The 17,646-nt window shown below is 38.9% G+C and overlaps 1 protein-coding gene across 2 annotated transcripts in view; it reads right to left on the reverse strand.

The window, feature by feature from the left end:
- The window catches only part of LGR5 (leucine rich repeat containing G protein-coupled receptor 5), a 157,545-nt gene that overhangs the window by 81,370 nt on the left and 58,529 nt on the right, over positions 1-17,646 (reverse strand). For both annotated transcript variants that reach the window (XM_007537593.3, XM_007537592.3), the window contains exon 2: positions 13,958-14,029. In XM_007537593.3, coding sequence (XP_007537655.1) covers positions 13,958-14,029 — 72 coding nt within the window. The remainder of the gene's footprint in view (positions 1-13,957; positions 14,030-17,646) is intronic.

Here is a 17,646-nt window from a genome sequence, read left to right on the forward strand (position 1 = left end):
TATAAAGAACTATATGCCACCAAGCTAGAGAACCTGGAAGAAATGGAACAATTCCTAGAAACATATGCCCTTCCAAAACTGAACCAAGAAGAACTACAAAATCTAAATGCACCAATCACAGACAAAGAAATTGAAACCATTATTAAGAATCTCCCCAACAACAAAAGTCCTGGACCAGATGGCTTCACAAACGAATTCTACAAAACTTTCAGGAAACAGTTAGTACCCATACTTCTTAAGCTATTCCATAAGATTGAAGAAACAGGAATACTCCCTTCCACCTTCTATGAAGCCAACATCACCCTGATACCAAAAGCTGATAGGGACCGAACAAAAAAGGAAAACTACAGACCAATATCTCTGATGAACATAGATGCCAAAATATTAAACAAGATCTTGGCCAACTGGATACAGCAACATATAAAAAATATTGTTCATCACGACCAAGTGGGATTCATCCCAGGAATGCAAGGCTGGTTCAACATCCGTAAGTCAATCAATGTCATTCACCACATCAATAAAAGCAAAGCCAAAAACCACATGATTATCTCAATAGATGCAGAGAAAGCCTTTGACTAAATCCAACACCCATTCATGCTCAAAACTCTACAAAAAATGGGAATAGATGGAAAATTCCTCAAGATAGTGGAGTCTATATATAGCAAACCTACAGCCAACATCATACTCAATGGACAGAAGCTGAAAGCATTCCCCCTCAGATAGGGGAGTAGACAGGGCTGTCCACTGTCACCGTTACTCTTCAACATAGTACTGGAAGTTCTTGCCATAGCAATCAGGCAAGAGAAAGAAATCAAAGGAATACAGATTGGAAGGGAAGAAGTCAAACTCTCACTATTTGCAGATGATATGATAGTATACATAGAAAGACCTAAAGAATGCAGCAGAAAATTACTGGAAGTTATTAGGCAATATAGCAAGGTATCAGGCTACAAAATCAATGTACAAAAATCAGTGGCATTTCTTTATGCTAACACTAAATCTGAAGAAGAGGACATCCAGAAATCACTCCCATTTACTGTTTCAGCTAAATCAATCAAATACCTAGGAATAAAGTTGACCAAAGAAGTGAAAGACTTGTATGCTGAAAACTATGAGTCACTACTCAAGGAAATAGAAACTCATACCAAGAAATGGAAAGATATCCCATGCTCATGGATTGGAAAAATAAATATCATCAAAATGAATATTCTCCCCAGAGCCATATACAAATTTAATGCAATACCCATCAAAGTTCCACCAAGCTTCTTTAAGAGACTAGAACAAACACTAGAATCATTTATATGGAACCTGAAAACACCTAGAATTGCCAAAACCATCTTGAGGAAAAGAAACAGAAATGGAGGTATCACACTCCCAGACCTTAAACTATATTATAAAGCCATCATCATCAAAACAGCATGGTACTGGAACAAAAATAGGCACACAGACCAGTGGAACAGAAATGAAAGCCCAGAAATAAATCCCAACACCTATGGGCATCTAATCTTTGATAAGAGGGCCCAAAGGATTAAATGGAAAAAGGAGGCTCTCTTCAATGAATGGTGCTGGGAAAACTGGGTTGTAACATGCAGAAGAATGAAACTGAACCACTTTATCTCACCAGAAACAAAAATCAACTCCAAATGGATCAAAGACCTAGATGTCAGACCAGAAACAATCAAATACTTAGAGGAAAACACTGGTAAAACACTTTCCCACCTATACCTCAAGGACATCTTTGATGTATCAAAACCAATTGCAAGGAAGACTAAAGCAGAAACAAACCAATGGGACTACATCAAATTGAAAAGCTTCTGCACATCCAAAGAAACTATTAAACAAACAGAGAGACCCCTCACAGAATGGGAGAAGATCTTCACATGCCATACATCAGACAAGAAACTAATCACCAAAATATATAAAGAGCTCAGCAAACTTAGCACCAAAAAAGCAAATGACCCCATCCAAAAATGGGCAGAGGATATGAACAAAACATTCACTACAGAGGAGATCCAAAAGGCAAACAAACATATGAAAAACTGCTCTAGGTTGATGATTGTCAGAGAAATGCAAATTAAGACAATACTAAGATACCACCTCACTCCTGTAAGAATGGCATACATCAAAAAGGACAGGAGCAACAAATGCTGGAGAGGATGTGGGGACAGAGGAAGCCTTATGCATTGCTGGTGGGAATGTAAATTGGTCCAGCCTCTCTGGAGAGCAGTCTGGAAAACTCTCAGAAGGCTAGACATGGACCTTCCATATGATCCAGTAATTCCTCTCCTGGGGTTATACCCCAAGGTCTCCATAACACCCAACCAAAAAGAGGTGTGTACTCCTATGTTCATAGCAGCACAATTCATAATAGCTAAAACCTGTAAGCAACCCAGGTACCCAACAACAGATGAGTGGCTGAGAAAGCTGTGGTATATATACGCAATGGAATACTATGCAGCTATCAAGAACAATGAACCCTCCTTCTCTGACCCATCTTGGACAGAGCTAGAAGGAATTATGTTAAGTGCACTAAGTCAGAAAGATAAAGATGAGTATGGGATGATCCCACTCATCAACAGAAGTTGAGTAAGAAGATCTGAAAGGGAAACTAAAAGCAGCACCTGATCAAATTGTAAGTAGGGCACCAAAGTAAAAACCCTGTGGTGAGGGGTAGACATGCAGCTTCCTGGGCCAGTGGGGGGGTGGGAGTGGGTGGGAGGGATGTGTCACAGTCTTTTGGTGGTGGTAATGGTGTTTATGTACACTCCTAGCCAAATGTAGACATATAAATCACTAGTTAATTAATATGAGAGTGGGACAATCAATTGTATGTCTCAAAGTTTTTCAAAACACAAACTGAATCTTTTTTAATATATAGGCTGTGTATTTGATATGCGGACTCTCTCAAAAGCCTAGACCAAGTAGATTAGAAGCATCCAATAGCACAGCTATATACAAGATACTGTATACTGTACAGCAAACCATAACAAAAGGACTTTTCAAAGTTAACCCAATTAACAAATAATGTGATGATAACATTAACTATCGATTGTCTTTTTGAACCCTAAGACAGCAGGAACCTCACATCTCCACTATAGAGTCCCTACTTCCCCCCAGTCCTGGAACCCTTGGATAGGGCCCACTTTCCCGTATGCGTCTCCCAATCCATACCAAATGATATTGCATCCGCCGATCACAACCTAACCAACGCAACGATTGCCACCTCAACATGCTTCACCTCAGACTGTGTCCAGAAACTTCACGTGGGGAATGACAACCCTTCAGCTTCATTACTCGGGTGAGACCTTTCCTTTTATAGTACACTCTAATTTCATCTCAGGTGGTTCACTTTCTAACAAAGTCCCATAACCTAGATATACACCAGTTTCTGTGAGAGAGAGCTTATGTTCACACGTATCCATAAACTACTGCAAAATATATACCTGAAAGCAGAAGTACACTAGAGTTTGCAGTGAGTACCCCCCAACACTTCCTCTCCACTATTCCAAGCTTTGGGCCCATGATTGCTCAACAATTTGTTTGGCTTCGTATGTTAACTCTCTTTTCAATCACCAGATTCCAGATGTCACCAGGATGCTGGCCAGGCTTCCCTGGATTGAAGACCCCACCAATGTGTCCTGGAGCTCAGCTTCCCCAGAGACACACCCTACTAGGGAAAGAGAGAGGCAGACTGGGAGTATGGACCAACCAGTCAACGCCCATGTTCAGTGGGGAAGCAATTACAGAAGCCAGACCTTCTACCTTCTGTAACCCTCAATGACCCTGGGTCCATGCTCCCAGAGGGATAGAGAATGGGAAAGCTATCAGGGGACGGGTTGGGTTATGGAGATTGGGTGGTGGGAATTGTGTGGATTTGTACCTGTCCTACCTTATGGTTTTGTTAATTAATCCTTTCTTAAATTAAAAAAAAAAAGAAAATGAAAAGAAAAGGTTTGAAAAAAAAAGGACTTTTAAATAATTACACAAATAGAATTGCTCACAAGTTTTTCCTGTGATGATTTGAAATAAACATATCAGGAATTATGCTATTCCACTGCAGAATACTGTGCCCCAGTATGGTTCCGTAGCCCCCATGCCCACCTGGTCGATTCCAAATTATATTCCTCCATGAGGATAATTTCTGGAACCATCCGTTCCACCCCGGTTCCATGGCTGCCAGTTCTTAGCAACATCGCCCCTCCAGATATTCGTCGGGATGCGGCATCATCTAAGTTCATTTCCCACGTCTACGCTCGACCGGACCTGCCAATATACGCGGATATCTTCGCCCACCCTGTCCAACGCTTGACGTCTCGTCACCCAATCTGGTCCCCTACGCCTACACTGAACTTCTCTGTTCCAGACTCTTGGAAACAGAGTTGGCAGTCAGCTGAGGTAAAGAACAAACACCTCATCACAACCCCTGCAAGCGTCAACCCGGCTTTGACCTAGCACGTTGTGATTGGGCCCTCCTCAATCACTATGGAATAGGCCATGGCCGGTGCGCCGCTATGTTCCATCGCTGGGGAGCCAGAGACGACCCGAACTGCCCCTGAGGCTCCAGACAGACTATGACCCACATAGTCAACGACTGCCACCTCTCCAGATTCAAAGGAGGTCTCGAAACTTTACATCAGGCTCAACCTGACGCTGTTGACTGGCTACGGAAGAAGGGCAAACGCTAGAAGAAGAAGAAGGAATCATAATTCTGACATTAGAGACAAAAAATATGGAGTTTCAGGAGATGATCTCCTCTTCAAATAAATCAATTAGAAGCTTTAATGCTATAACAATCAAAACATTTTTGAGGCTAAGTGTTTCATTGAATCGTTAAGGTAATTTGAAACCCTAACAATTTAAAAAATATTTTGTGACTGTTTTATGAAATAGAGGAACAAGAGTTAAGCAACCACATATATTTTTCACTTACAGAACACTTGATCGGAAAGAGAGGTGTGTAGGTAAAATGAGAGTGAAAAGAAGGGTGGAAGGGGACACAACAGCCTGCTTTCTGAATGGGACTTTCAGGAAAATAACAGGGTCCCATGGTCCAACATAGGACCACTGGTCATGTTCCAAAGGCAGAGAAGCATTTTTAGAGGTGAATGAAAGGGTCAAGCAAATCCTAGTAATCCTCTGGATCAGTTCTGTGAGAACCTTTTTTGACTTCTAATTCTTGTTTGTTGTTTGTTTCTCTTTCCCTTTTCATTCCCCCGCCCTCCCTTCTTACCACTGGGTTGTTGTGAGATAAGTCACTTAATTTTTCTAGATTTCATTTCACATACTTAAAAAGAAATGAATGGTCTGGGAGGTGGGACAGTGGATAAAACACTGAACTCTGAAGCATGAGGTCCTGAGTTCAATCCCTTTAGCACATGTGGAAGAATGATGTGTGGTTCTTTCTCTTTCTCCTGCTATCTTTCTTTTCTTCTTTTTTTGGCCTCCAGGGTTATTGCTGGGACTCAGTGCTTGCACCACAAATCCACCGCTCCTGGAGGCTATTTTTTCCCCTTTTGTTGCCCTTGTTTTATTGTTGTGGTTATTATTGTTGTTGTTATTAATGTCATTGTTGTTGGATAGGACAGAGAGAAATGGGGAGAGGAGGGGAAGACAAAGAGGGGGAAAGTTAAGACACCTGCAGACCTGCTTCACTGCCTGTGAATCGACTCCCCTGCAAGTGTGGAGCCGGGAACTCCAACTGGGATCCTCACGCCTTGCACTTTGCGCCATGTGCGCTTAACCTGCTGTGCTACAGCCTGACTCCCTCTCCTCCTATCTTTCTCATGAATAAAATCAAAAAAGAATTAACAAAATAGTTTTAAAAAATAAAGAAATGATAGGTTTCTTCCACTAAGGGTTTTTTTTTTTTTCTGCTTTAAATTAGTTACATTACTCTAGTGTTTCCTACTAATTTTCATTCTTTCAGCTTACTTTCCTAACCTCACCCTTCTCCTTTTAAGGTTATTTTATAACACATCACTAACACTTTAAAAGCTTCTTTCCAAACTTTAGGTTAGGAGGTGGGTCAGTGGGTCTCAGCCCACCTGAAGAGCTTTTAAAAGATGATGTCCATGTCCCCACTGAGATTCATTAGAGCAGAGTATTTGTTTTTCACACCAGTTTGCCCATGTGATAAACTGCAGCTAGTGCTCACTTAGTGACCTACTTTCCCCACCCCCCACCCTCCAGGGTGACCACTGAGGCTTGGTGCTGGCACTATGAATCCACTGCTCCTAGGAGCCACCCCCCCCCCCCCCATTTAACTTAATAGGACAGAAAGAAATTGAGAGAGGAGGGGAAAATAGAGAGGGAGAGAAAAAGACACCTGCAGACCTGCTTTACAACTTGTGAAGCGGGGGTTTAAATCCAGGTCCTTAGCTTTGTACTATGTGTGCTTAAATGGGTGTGCCACTACCTGGCCACCTTAAATCAGAATCTCTGGGGGTAAACTCTGATAATTATTCGTTTTAAAAATACTGCAGGTGATTCTCATGCATAGTCAAATATGAGAAACTCTAAAATAGTTCTTACAGTTGAATACTAAAATAGTTACCCAGAAACCTTTATGATATCTATTCCAAGAATCAATGAATGATGCATTCATTGTTGGGAGGCTTAGGAGAGGTAGTTAGTTAATGGATTTTAATGACTATTAGAAGGTGACAGAACTTGAACTTGAAGGTGATGAAACAGATTGAACAGGTAGGGAAAGCAAGGTGGAAGAGTGAGTATAAGATTTGGAAACTAGCTGATTGATATAGAAGGTGAGAGAGAAAGAAAATGATAGAAACAAAATGAATGACAGACACAGTGATCACATGCTTGGGTATTAAGTATGGTGATGGAGAGCAGGAACAGGAGGAGAAGAAAAATTTGGCTCTGCACTTGTTGGATTTTAAAGTATTGAGAGGGTCAGTGTAGCTGTCTCTTAGGAAGGTAATGATTCTCAGAGTGTGCTCCCTAGATTAACAGTGTTATATGACCTGAGATAACATCCTTCCCTCTCCCCTAATCTGCTAAAACTGGACAGTTCAGCAATGTGTGGTTTAATAAGAGCTGCCTGTGATTTTGACATCAAAATTTGAGCACCACTGTCTTAGAACCACTGATGCTCAAATTTTATTATGCGTCAAAATTACTTGGTGAACACACAAAGGTGATTTCCTGAGTTCAGTGCTAAGTGTTTTAGATTCACTAGTTTGGAGTGGGGTGCAGAATTTGTACTCTTAATCCATTCACATAAGTGGTGCCAGTGCTGCTGGTCCAGGAATCACATTTTGAGAACTATTGATCTTAGGGCACAAAGATAAGAGAGATCTGAATTAGCAAAAAAGATGTGGAGGTTACCGATAGAAGAGAAGTAGTTCAAACTTGGAGTTCTTCACTAGAACTTAAGTTTAAGTTAAGTGCATCTTATATGCATATTCCCGGATTTTTTTTTTTAATTCTCCTCTTCTAGATCATAAGATTCTCCAGCTTCAGGGAGGGAACTTGTTGAATGAATAAATGAATGAAATGTAGAAAGTCCTCCCAGGGCTTTATTAAGCGGTGAATTAACAAATGGAAGGAACAGTAAATGAGAAGAGATAATAAAAACTAAGTGCACAAACTTGGAGAGAGTCTATCTTTGATTGAAGTTGGGTGTGTGTGTGTATGAGAAAACAAATGGTAAGAAGAGAAAAGAAGAGGAGGCAGAGAGGTCGGACACTTTCAGAACAGTGCTCAACTGTCATAACAGAAAATGTTCTCCCACCACCAGCACTTCTTCACCCCCCCAAGAGACTGGGAGTAGCTCACCTGGCAGAGCACAGACTTTACTATGTGTGAGAACCTGAGCTCAAGCCCCTGGGCTACCACATGGCAACACAGAGGTGCCTTCATTGAATGGTGGAACAATGCTGGGGTGTCTCTTGTTTCTGTCTCTCACCTTTATCTTAAAAAACAGAGAGCTTACTGGGACTGGTGGAATTGTGCAGGCATGAAAACAAATAACATCAAGACAGAACATGCACCATATGCTTATGTAGTATGTACATAAGGACAGGTGTTTATGTCTAGTCATATGGAAGAGATTGAAATAATTGCCATGAATGTACCAGAAAGAAAAGGGGTTTCAAAAGCGTCCCCCTGTAAGGGGGATGCTTCATGAATGGTGAAGCAGGTCTGTAGGTGTCTCATCTTCTTCTCTATCTCCCCCTCCTCTCTCAATTTCTCCGCCCTATCCAATAAAATGGAAATAATGTAAAAAAAAAAAAAAAGGTAGCTCTTATAACCTATTGACAAATCTACGAAGAGACTGAGCACTGTGACAGGAAGACTATTCATGGGCATGAAGGTGTTTTCATTTTACTAATACAATCCAACAGGAAAATTACAGCTTACAGATTTCTTTCATCATCACTTTATTTGATCTTCACGGGGAAAAAAAAAATCTCCAAAGACAGGCATACCAGCTCTCACCCTTTTCAGTTACATGATGAGGAGGCAGAAGTAGCAGGAGTAGATTATGCTTTCAGGAAGCTTGGTGGTATTTCTCATCACAAATTTCCTCTGCAATAATAGATATCTACTATTTACATAGAGCTTCTTCAAGGCCAAGCATAATATGAGCAAACAGTTCCAGGGAACAATAGTAACTTAAAAACAGACCTCCCGAGAGTGTCTTGTGTTTCCTTCCTAAATTGAGTGTTTGATTCTAATAGCATTAGAATCTGGGAAGACTTAAAAAACACTACTTGGAAATAAAGGCCTTTAATTTAGACTGTTTAAAAGTGGTAACAATTTATTTTTCCCTCTGGTCTAATCAGACTAACAATTTGAAGACCAACAAGTTCAATGGAACTTGGAGATGTCAGCACTGGGCACAGTCTGCCATGAGCTCCTAACATTTCAGCTTCTCTTTTATGGACCAAAGGTAGTATCTTTTGTTTGCTCATAAGCAAACACTAACATTAAGTCCCTGGTAGGATTTAATAAATAGGGCTGGTATAGGGTGGTGTCAGGTCTTTGGGGCCTCTGGCATGTAGGTTCTATGTTCTAGCTGACAGTTACTACCCAGGTCTTGAAGCATGAGTTTTCTACAGTTTGTTACATAGTTAAATGAGTAAAACTAGGAAAATTACATATTTGGTAACCAGAGCTAAGTGGAAAAGAGTGGTGACTTCTCTCATTTATTTTTAATTAATTAATTAATTAATTAAATTTGCCACCAGGGTTATTGCTGGGGCTTAGTGCCTGCACTATGAATCCACTGCTCCTGGAGGCTATTTTTTCCCCTTTTGTTGCCCTTGTTTTTTTCATCGTTGTTGTGGTTATTATTATTGTTATTGATGTCACTGTTGTTGGATAGGAGAGAGAGAAATGGAGAGAGGAGGGGAAGACAAGAGAGGGGAAGAGAAAGATAGACACCTGCAGACCTGCTTCACCACCTCTGAAGCGACTTCCCCGCAAGTGGGGAGCCGGGGGCTCCAACCAGGATCCTTCTGCGGGTTCTTGAGCTTTGCACCATGTGCAGGGGATTGAATCTGGGACTTAGGAGCCTCAGGCATGAGAGTCTGTTTGCATAACCATTATGCTGTCTCCCCTGCCCAGTAATTATTTTTTAAACAAAACAATTTTATTAATAATATAGGCACTATTAGTAGCAGTTTCCTATGCAGTAAATAGAGATAAAGCACAGAAGAGTTAGATGAAACTATACTTTTCAGAACAGTGTTATAATTGTCATAGTATACACACACAGTGATAAGTTTATCAATCCCTACATCTAGCTGAATGTATGTACTTGTTACGTGTATAGCTGTATGTATGTATTTGTTAGATCAAGTAGAAAATTCAAAACACACTCAAGTATATGTGTGTGTGTATATATGCAGCTCAAGTATATGTGTGCCTACGTAAATATATCAGCAAAGTGGGGGTAGGTGTTGGAGCATCTGGCTGAGTATACAAGTTACTGTGTGCAAGCACCTTGGGATCAAGCCCTGATCCCCACCTGTAGGTGAAAGCTTTACAAGTGGTGAAGCAGTGCTGCAGATGTCTTTCTTTTTCCCTTCTTTCCCTCGCCCTCATCTCTAAATTTCTGTCTCTATCCAAAATAAATTAATTAGAAAATTTCAAATGTATATTTTAGCAAAGGTTATGTACCTGCTGAACAATGCTAAATTGGTGAAGTTCTATACCTAAAGATTCTCATGATACTTTACTCATAGCCAATAGATGATGGTAGTAAATTAATTGATGGAATATTCAATCTCTCCCTCTTAGGAACAGAACTGTTTCTCATTTCCTCTTTCTCTCTCTTTTTTGAAGATAGTCTTACATTTTAAAAAACTTTTTTTAATATTTATTTTATTTATTCCCTTTTGTTGCCCTTGTTGTTTTATTGTTGTAGTTATTGATGTCATCATTGTTGGACAGGACAGAGAGAAATGGAGAGAGGAGGGGAAGACAGAGAGGGGGAGAGAAAGATAGACACCTGCAGACCTGCTTCACCACCTGTGAAGCGACTTCCCTGTAGGTGGGAGCCGGGGGCTCGAACCGAGATCCTTATGTGGGTCTATTAATGCTTTGCACCATGTGCACTTAACTCGCTGCACTACCTCCAGACTCCTCTTTCTCTCTTTATAACAGAGCACTGAGTAGATCTGGTTTATGGTGGTGCTGGGGATTGAACCTGGGACTTTGAAGCCTCAGTCATGAGGGTCTCCTTGCATAATGGTAACCATTATGCTATCTACCTCCACCTATTTCTCATTTTCTCTTTCCCTTACACATACCCCCTCCACAAACCCCTCTATTATTATGACATCCAATTTATATAACATTTGAAAGTGTTCAAGAGGTAGGTCATAGTTTAGGCACTACTGTGGAAAGATAAGTACAGAGAAACCATTAAAAATTCCTAACTCTTACCTCACCTTTAGCATGTAACTTTCGAAGTTGGTTTGAATTTAGTTCTGACACTAATTGATTCTACTATCTTGATTAAGCTCCTTATTTTCTCTGTATTCCAGATTTCTTTTTAAGAAATCTGTGAGCTAGGAGTAATACCTACCTCGATTGGGTTGTTAAAGTGCACTCAGTAGGATAATATGCTTAAAGAATTTTGAACAGTGCCTTACATAGAGTAACTTATTGTAATCATTAGAATTATGATACATAGCTTGATCTAATACAATTAGCAACACAGTACAGGTATAATAAAAATGTTTTTTCTCTCTCAATGAAATAATGCCTTTAATTTAAGGGACAAAGGAATACACAAGCAGAGTTGATTATTTTTCCAGGTTCTATAAATATTATCTCATTCTGCCCCTAAATGAATAACGATGTCTTCAAAACATCATTTAGATACAACACAGGGTTATATATAAGGAAAGTGGTCTTGTTTTTAAATTCAGCAAATCAGCCAACTCAGCAGAGGGAATTCTAGTACGGAATGAGAAAATGGAATGAATAGTCTTTAAAAGTCTCTCTCTCTATTTCTGAAATTCTAATTCCAAGGTCAAGATACTTGATGGGATTTCCAGAGACATAAAAATAAGACAATATGGAAAAGTAGCATTTTCAAAGCAGAGTCATTTCCCTACCCCTTTTCTAGTTTTTCTCAATTATATTTTGAAAAGCTAGCCTTGGAGTAGAGTTAACATTCACTTCACAAAAAAAGTGAAGTTGTTTTCTATGAGTTGTGTCAGTGAGGGAGGAACTCTATTAAACCAATTTCTTGGGAGACTGAATTACTTATTGATTTAGTCTGCAGTTTAAAGTTGAGGTGTCTGTTGAGAGCAAAAGGAAATCTTTTGCCATAGCATGTTATAAGGAAGCCAAAGTGAAAAATAATAGGAAATACATAATGAGAACAGGGGGCTTTATATTAATAGTGGCAGGGGAGGGAGGATGAGAAGGATATGAGTAAGAACAAAATTTGACTTTTAGCCCACCTGCATGCTAGCTGTCCAGCCCAGGCAAAAATTTAGTAGTCACAGGCCTATTTGAATATAGCTAAAATAGACTTCCTAGCTTCTTCCAACATGAAGACCTCAAATCTCATCTGCTATATACTTACCTTTAGGTTCCTGATTATTAAACAATTTGTTCTGCTTTATATCTTAATGCGTTTCAGCCACCAAGTTGCAGATACTACCATGATGTCAACCTCACTTCTTAGGGCAGATAACCTCACTAATGCATCCTGGAACCGAACCTCTCCAGAACCCTACCCCACTAGGAAAAGGTAGAAACAGGCTGGGGATATGGATCAACCTGTCAACACCCATGTTCAGTGGAGAAGCAATTACAGAAGCCAGACCTCCCACCTTCTGCACCCTATAGAGATCTTAGGTCCATACTCCCAGAGGGATAAAGAACAGGGAACCTGTCAATGGAGGGGATGGGATAATGGCAATCTGGTGGTGGGAATTGTATGGAATTGTACCCCTCTTATCCCACAATCTTGTTGATCATTATTAAATCACTAGGAAAAAAAAAAAGAAAGAAAAGAAAATCTGACTCAATTTTACTAAGAAAAATCATTAAAAACATCAGCTAATGTCAACTAAATTTGTTATTTTTTTCCCTAAGGCAGTTAACTTGCATAAACTCCCTTTAAAAGTTTTACTTCCTCATTAGTTCATTAATTCACTCATAAAAAATGTTATCAATTTTTTTATTACATACCTGTCATGACTGAGACATAACCTAAAGAAGGCTATGTTTTAGGAATGGAAATAGGCAGAGAGAAAGAAAAGAGGAAAATAGAAGGGTCTGGACAAGCCAAAATGAAAACTTATCCCTTAAATGATTATAACTCACTGAACATCCTCTTAAAGTAAGTTTCTCCCCTATACCTCTTAATAGAAATCTGGTCTGATGGAGCAGTGAGACAGTAACATTTATTAAAGATATAATGTCAAAAAACAATACAGATAAATCTCTAAGGGAAAGAAATTTGAGAATATTATCCTATTAAAGAAGTCAATGTAGTGTAATTTGGTTGTGATGGAATATTCCACCTCCCATGGTGGATCGTGTGGTGTATCAACAATTTAAATTAATACTCAAATTGGACCCTGAATTTAGTATAAAGGAAGTATTTTCAAGAGAGGTCATTGTCTAAACAATTCCTTTAATCAACAATCAGAGGATTTACCCAACTGATGGTGCCAAACTTTCTTCACGAAGATCATGATGGAACATCACTTCCTCAGTCCCATCATTCAAAAGAGTAATCTGATCAAATGGATTTTTTTAAAATGTAGACTTTTTTGTTTAATCAGTTCTTTTTCATCTTCTATAAAGTGATTAGTAGACTTAATCAAGATTCCAATGTGTACCATTAGCTAATTTTAGCTTCCTCCTTTTTCTTTCAGTCTTTGTTTGTTAGGTGAATTTGGGGAGACTTTAGTAGTAAGTGCTGTGGATTTCATCTTTTTCTGTCCAAGCCTTGAGGGAAGCTAAATTTAAAAGTAGGAAAATAGTAATTAAAAGTGATTAGGACAAGAAGTTTTGGTGCTATGAAACATGAATGAAAGTCTCCCTGTAACAAATCAAACCAACAGCAGTTTTTGGTTTTGATTATAGCTTTATTTGCTATTTTAATAAATATGAACCAGTATTCAAACTTTTAATATCCTGCTGCTTTACTATTTCCAAAGAGCCATCCAGTTTTTTTTTTTTAAACAGGCTTTGTTTTAAAATTTTAATTTGTTTGGCTCAGTCTCACCTTAGAAAGTTGTAGCTTCATGGTAAGCACTTTTATAAGTTGATTTCCAGAATCATAAGCAATTGTTTTTTTTTTTTTTCCTCTTCCCAACTAAGTGTTTCCTCATGTGCCAAAATTGTTGGTGCTGACAGCTTTTCTGCCTTGTTTTATCTGGTTCCCACAGTAAGTCTGAGAGAGGAACCCAAGAATGTGTCTAGGGTTGACTGGATGCATCATGACGACAGTGATACTTACAACTCCTCTAGGAAGCGAAGACTGTGCAGGGGTTCCGGGGGCAGCTGACTGATGTTGTTCATACTGAGGTCCCTGGAGAGGAAAACAGACAGTGTGTGAGCAGTGGTGGATGCTGTTCAATTCACACATTTTCAAGCACTCCAGTCAAATGAACTCATTTCTCTGCTTGACAAATGAATCACTATTTTGCATCCTAAATATAATGCCTTTCCTCCCCCAAACATCTTGGGTTCTCTTTTAAATAGAGACCCTAGGAGGAGCTTACATGGAGTTCAACATGATTTAGTCCATTCATGGGTATGGTTGTAATTCTTCAAGCTTATAGATATGTAGAGTAGGATAGCAAAGGAAAAGGACATAATTCAACCCTAGACATAACTCAACTTTGTGTCTTGCTTTAAATTTTGTGACAAAGGGAAATGTCTTCACCATGCACGCTCTGGAAGTCCAGTTTCTCTGGGACTATAAGCACCTTGTAAAAACAAATGTTTTGATTCAGAGAAACTTAAAACAAAACAAAACAAAACAAGACAAAAAGCTATTCCGTCCTTCTAACATGTTCCTTTTGCAGGTTCTCGGATTGCATTAAATAAGTGAAATGAACCATAAAACAAGGGTGTAATGTGATCCTGCTCTGTAGCACACTTCCTGCTGGGCCTGCACAGTAGTTCCTGGCACAGGAAACAACAAGCCTCTTTGGGCAGAACTCAAATCAATTTTTGTTTTAAGAAAAATTCCATGTAATTAGATTCTATTCTATTTTTATTTTTCTATTTCTTTACTATCTCCTACATAATCCTACGTCACTATTGGTCACTAATGTCACTGGTATTTCAAGAGGCCAGAAGACCAACTGCTAAACAGATTCTAATCAAGCACAATTGAGAGTTTATATAACAGTCAACTAAAAGTTGACTTAAAAAATTATTTGCTGCCCAAACCCAAGAATTCAGAACTAATGCCATTATCATCCCAGACCAGGTACACATGCTTACAATTTATCTTGACATAAGACAATGAGCTTCTTTTTAAATTTGCTACTATTTTAAATTTACTTAAGAAATACAGTATCTTAATTTTTAAGTGTGTGTCATAATGAATATATGTATATTATTATTATCATCACAGTAAGTTTTTGTAATATCCATCACTACTGTTATTGAAATTTGTCTTTTCTTTGCAATAAGAATGTTTAAGATTTATTCTTTTCTAACAGTTTTCAAATATACGATTATCCTTGCTAACTCCTGTCAGAAGGCAGTATATTATATCCCCAGGACTTATTTAAAATTAGAAGTTTGTATTTTTTGACTTCAGCCATTAGATTTCTTAAAGTGTGGATTATTCCCACTGCATATAACCAGGTGAAAATTTCTGCATTGATAGCCTGGTTCTAAGATCAACTATTAACTTTTAATAAATGATGCTAAGAATTGATGCATTTCTTCTCTGCCTTAAAAAATTGCTAGTATATATAGAAGGTATATACAGTTTGTTAAACATTTTAGTGTAATGTTAAGGAGGAATTGTAAATTTTAATATTTGTTAGCGAACAGTTAAGTAAAATGTGTCATTTTCAAATGAAAAACAATGTCGAACATATACACTAAAAAACTGGTCTACATTTAAACATATGGCTAATACACTTAAGATCTTGATATTTCTGGCATTGACTAGGAATGAAAGCCAAATAAATGACTAGCAACTTAGGATTTTTAAAGAGATTTATGCATTTACTTATTCATTTATAAGGGAGAAATAAAGAGAACCAGAGCATCACTCTGGCACATGTTATGATGGAGGACTAAACTTGGGACCTCATGCTTTAGAGTCTAACACTTTATTCACTGAACCACCTCCCAAGTCACAGCAATTAAAAAAAATTATTTATTTGTCTTAAAATCTTTTATTTTTATTTTATTTATTATTGGATAGAGACAGAGAGAAATTGAGAGAAGAGGGGGAAGCAGAGAGAGAAACAGAGAGACACCTGCAGCCCTGCTTCACCACTTGTGAAGCTTCCCCCCTGCAGGTGGGGATCAGGGGCTTGAACCTGGATCCTTCCTCACTGTAATGTGTGTGCTCAACCAGGTGCACCACCACCTGGTCCCCCAAGTCACAGCAATTTTAATTTTTCACTGAGACATTTTTTTTTTCTGAAGTAGCAAAGTTATTTAATTCATGACGTGGGAGGTGGTATAGTGGTAGAATTTTAGAATTCTGATCATGATGTCCCAAGTTCAATCCTGGGCAATACATATGAGAATGCTAGTCTGGTATCTTGCTCCCTTATCTATCTCATGAAATTAAATAGATATATTAAAATAAAGTTGTTTAGTTCACTGAACTAAATGAATCTGCAGTTTCTGGATTCTGCACAGTAACTATACAAACTCTACAAAGCTTTGATATTTCTGAGGGATAGGCACTTATTTCTAACTGAGATCCCAATTACATCCTAAAAGGATCAAGGTGGCGTTGCTTTTGAAGCCTGTTTATTAGGAATCTAGATCAAATCAGCCTCAACATCAAGACAATGTGGACAGCAGTGCCATTCTTCTCATCCTCCTCCCTCTCCTCTCTCCTCCCCCTCCCCCTTTCTGTGTGATGTGCAAATTAGTTTGGGACAAATATTGATCTTGTCTGTGTGTAGAAAACTCTAGAGCCAGGAAATTTGTCTATGTTGTCTATCTTTCTCTCCCCCTCTCTGTCTTCCCCTCCTATCTCCATTTCTCTCTGTCCTATCCAACAATGACGACATCAATAACAATAATAACTACAACAATAAAAAACAAGGGCAACATAAGGGAAAATAAATAAAAAAGAATATTCATAAGCACTTGATTCTAGTTTAATGTTTATTATCCTCCATAAATGCACCTGGAAGTGCAGGTTCTGAAAGCATTTGCTTTTGTAGTTCCTGTGGAGCAACATTTTGGTGGGCCAGTAGCAAGAGTGCAGGTATGGTTAAAGGGTGATATCTCCCCCTTCACAGATTGCATGATCTTAGGCAAACGAACCTCCTGGTTTGGCTTCCTCATCTTTAAACAACTATATTAATCTTTTGAAACCCTATGATTAGCTATTTCCAATCAGAAGGGAGTGACCTAATTTTCTTCTTAAAAGAGAGAGTACCTCCTTTTTTCCCAACAGGAATTAATAACTTCTATGTGTTACCTGACATTGTGGCTCCTCTTTGAACATAAGCTAGTGCTGCCAAGCCACTCCTTAATCACCTGTTGTTAATACAGGCTGTTTTCTTTTAAGAAGCTTCTAGTAATAATATATATGAGCAGAAAATAACTTTAAATAAATGGCAATATAAAGTAAAGTCCTTTAAGATAGAAATTCAAATGTCTGGTAAAAATATTGAGAATACAGCTCTGCCTTTTGTGCATACCTTTTTTTTTTTTTTTTTGCCTCCAGGATTATTTGCTGGGGCTGGGTGCCTGCAGTATGAATTCACTGCTCCTGGAGGCCATTTTTTTCCGGTTTTGTTGTCCTTGTTGTTATTGATGTTGTTGTTGGATAGGACAGAGAGAAATTGAGAGAGGAGGGAATACAGAGAGGGGGAGAGATATAGACATCTGCAGACCTGCTTCACTGCTTGTGAATCGACCCCCCTGCTGGTAGGGCGCGGGTGGCTGGAACCGGGTTTGAGCTTTGCGCCATGTGCCCTTAACCTTTTG

This window comes from Erinaceus europaeus, chromosome 7, assembly GCF_950295315.1.
Source record: "Erinaceus europaeus chromosome 7, mEriEur2.1, whole genome shotgun sequence".
Taxonomy (NCBI): domain Eukaryota; kingdom Metazoa; phylum Chordata; class Mammalia; order Eulipotyphla; family Erinaceidae; genus Erinaceus; species Erinaceus europaeus.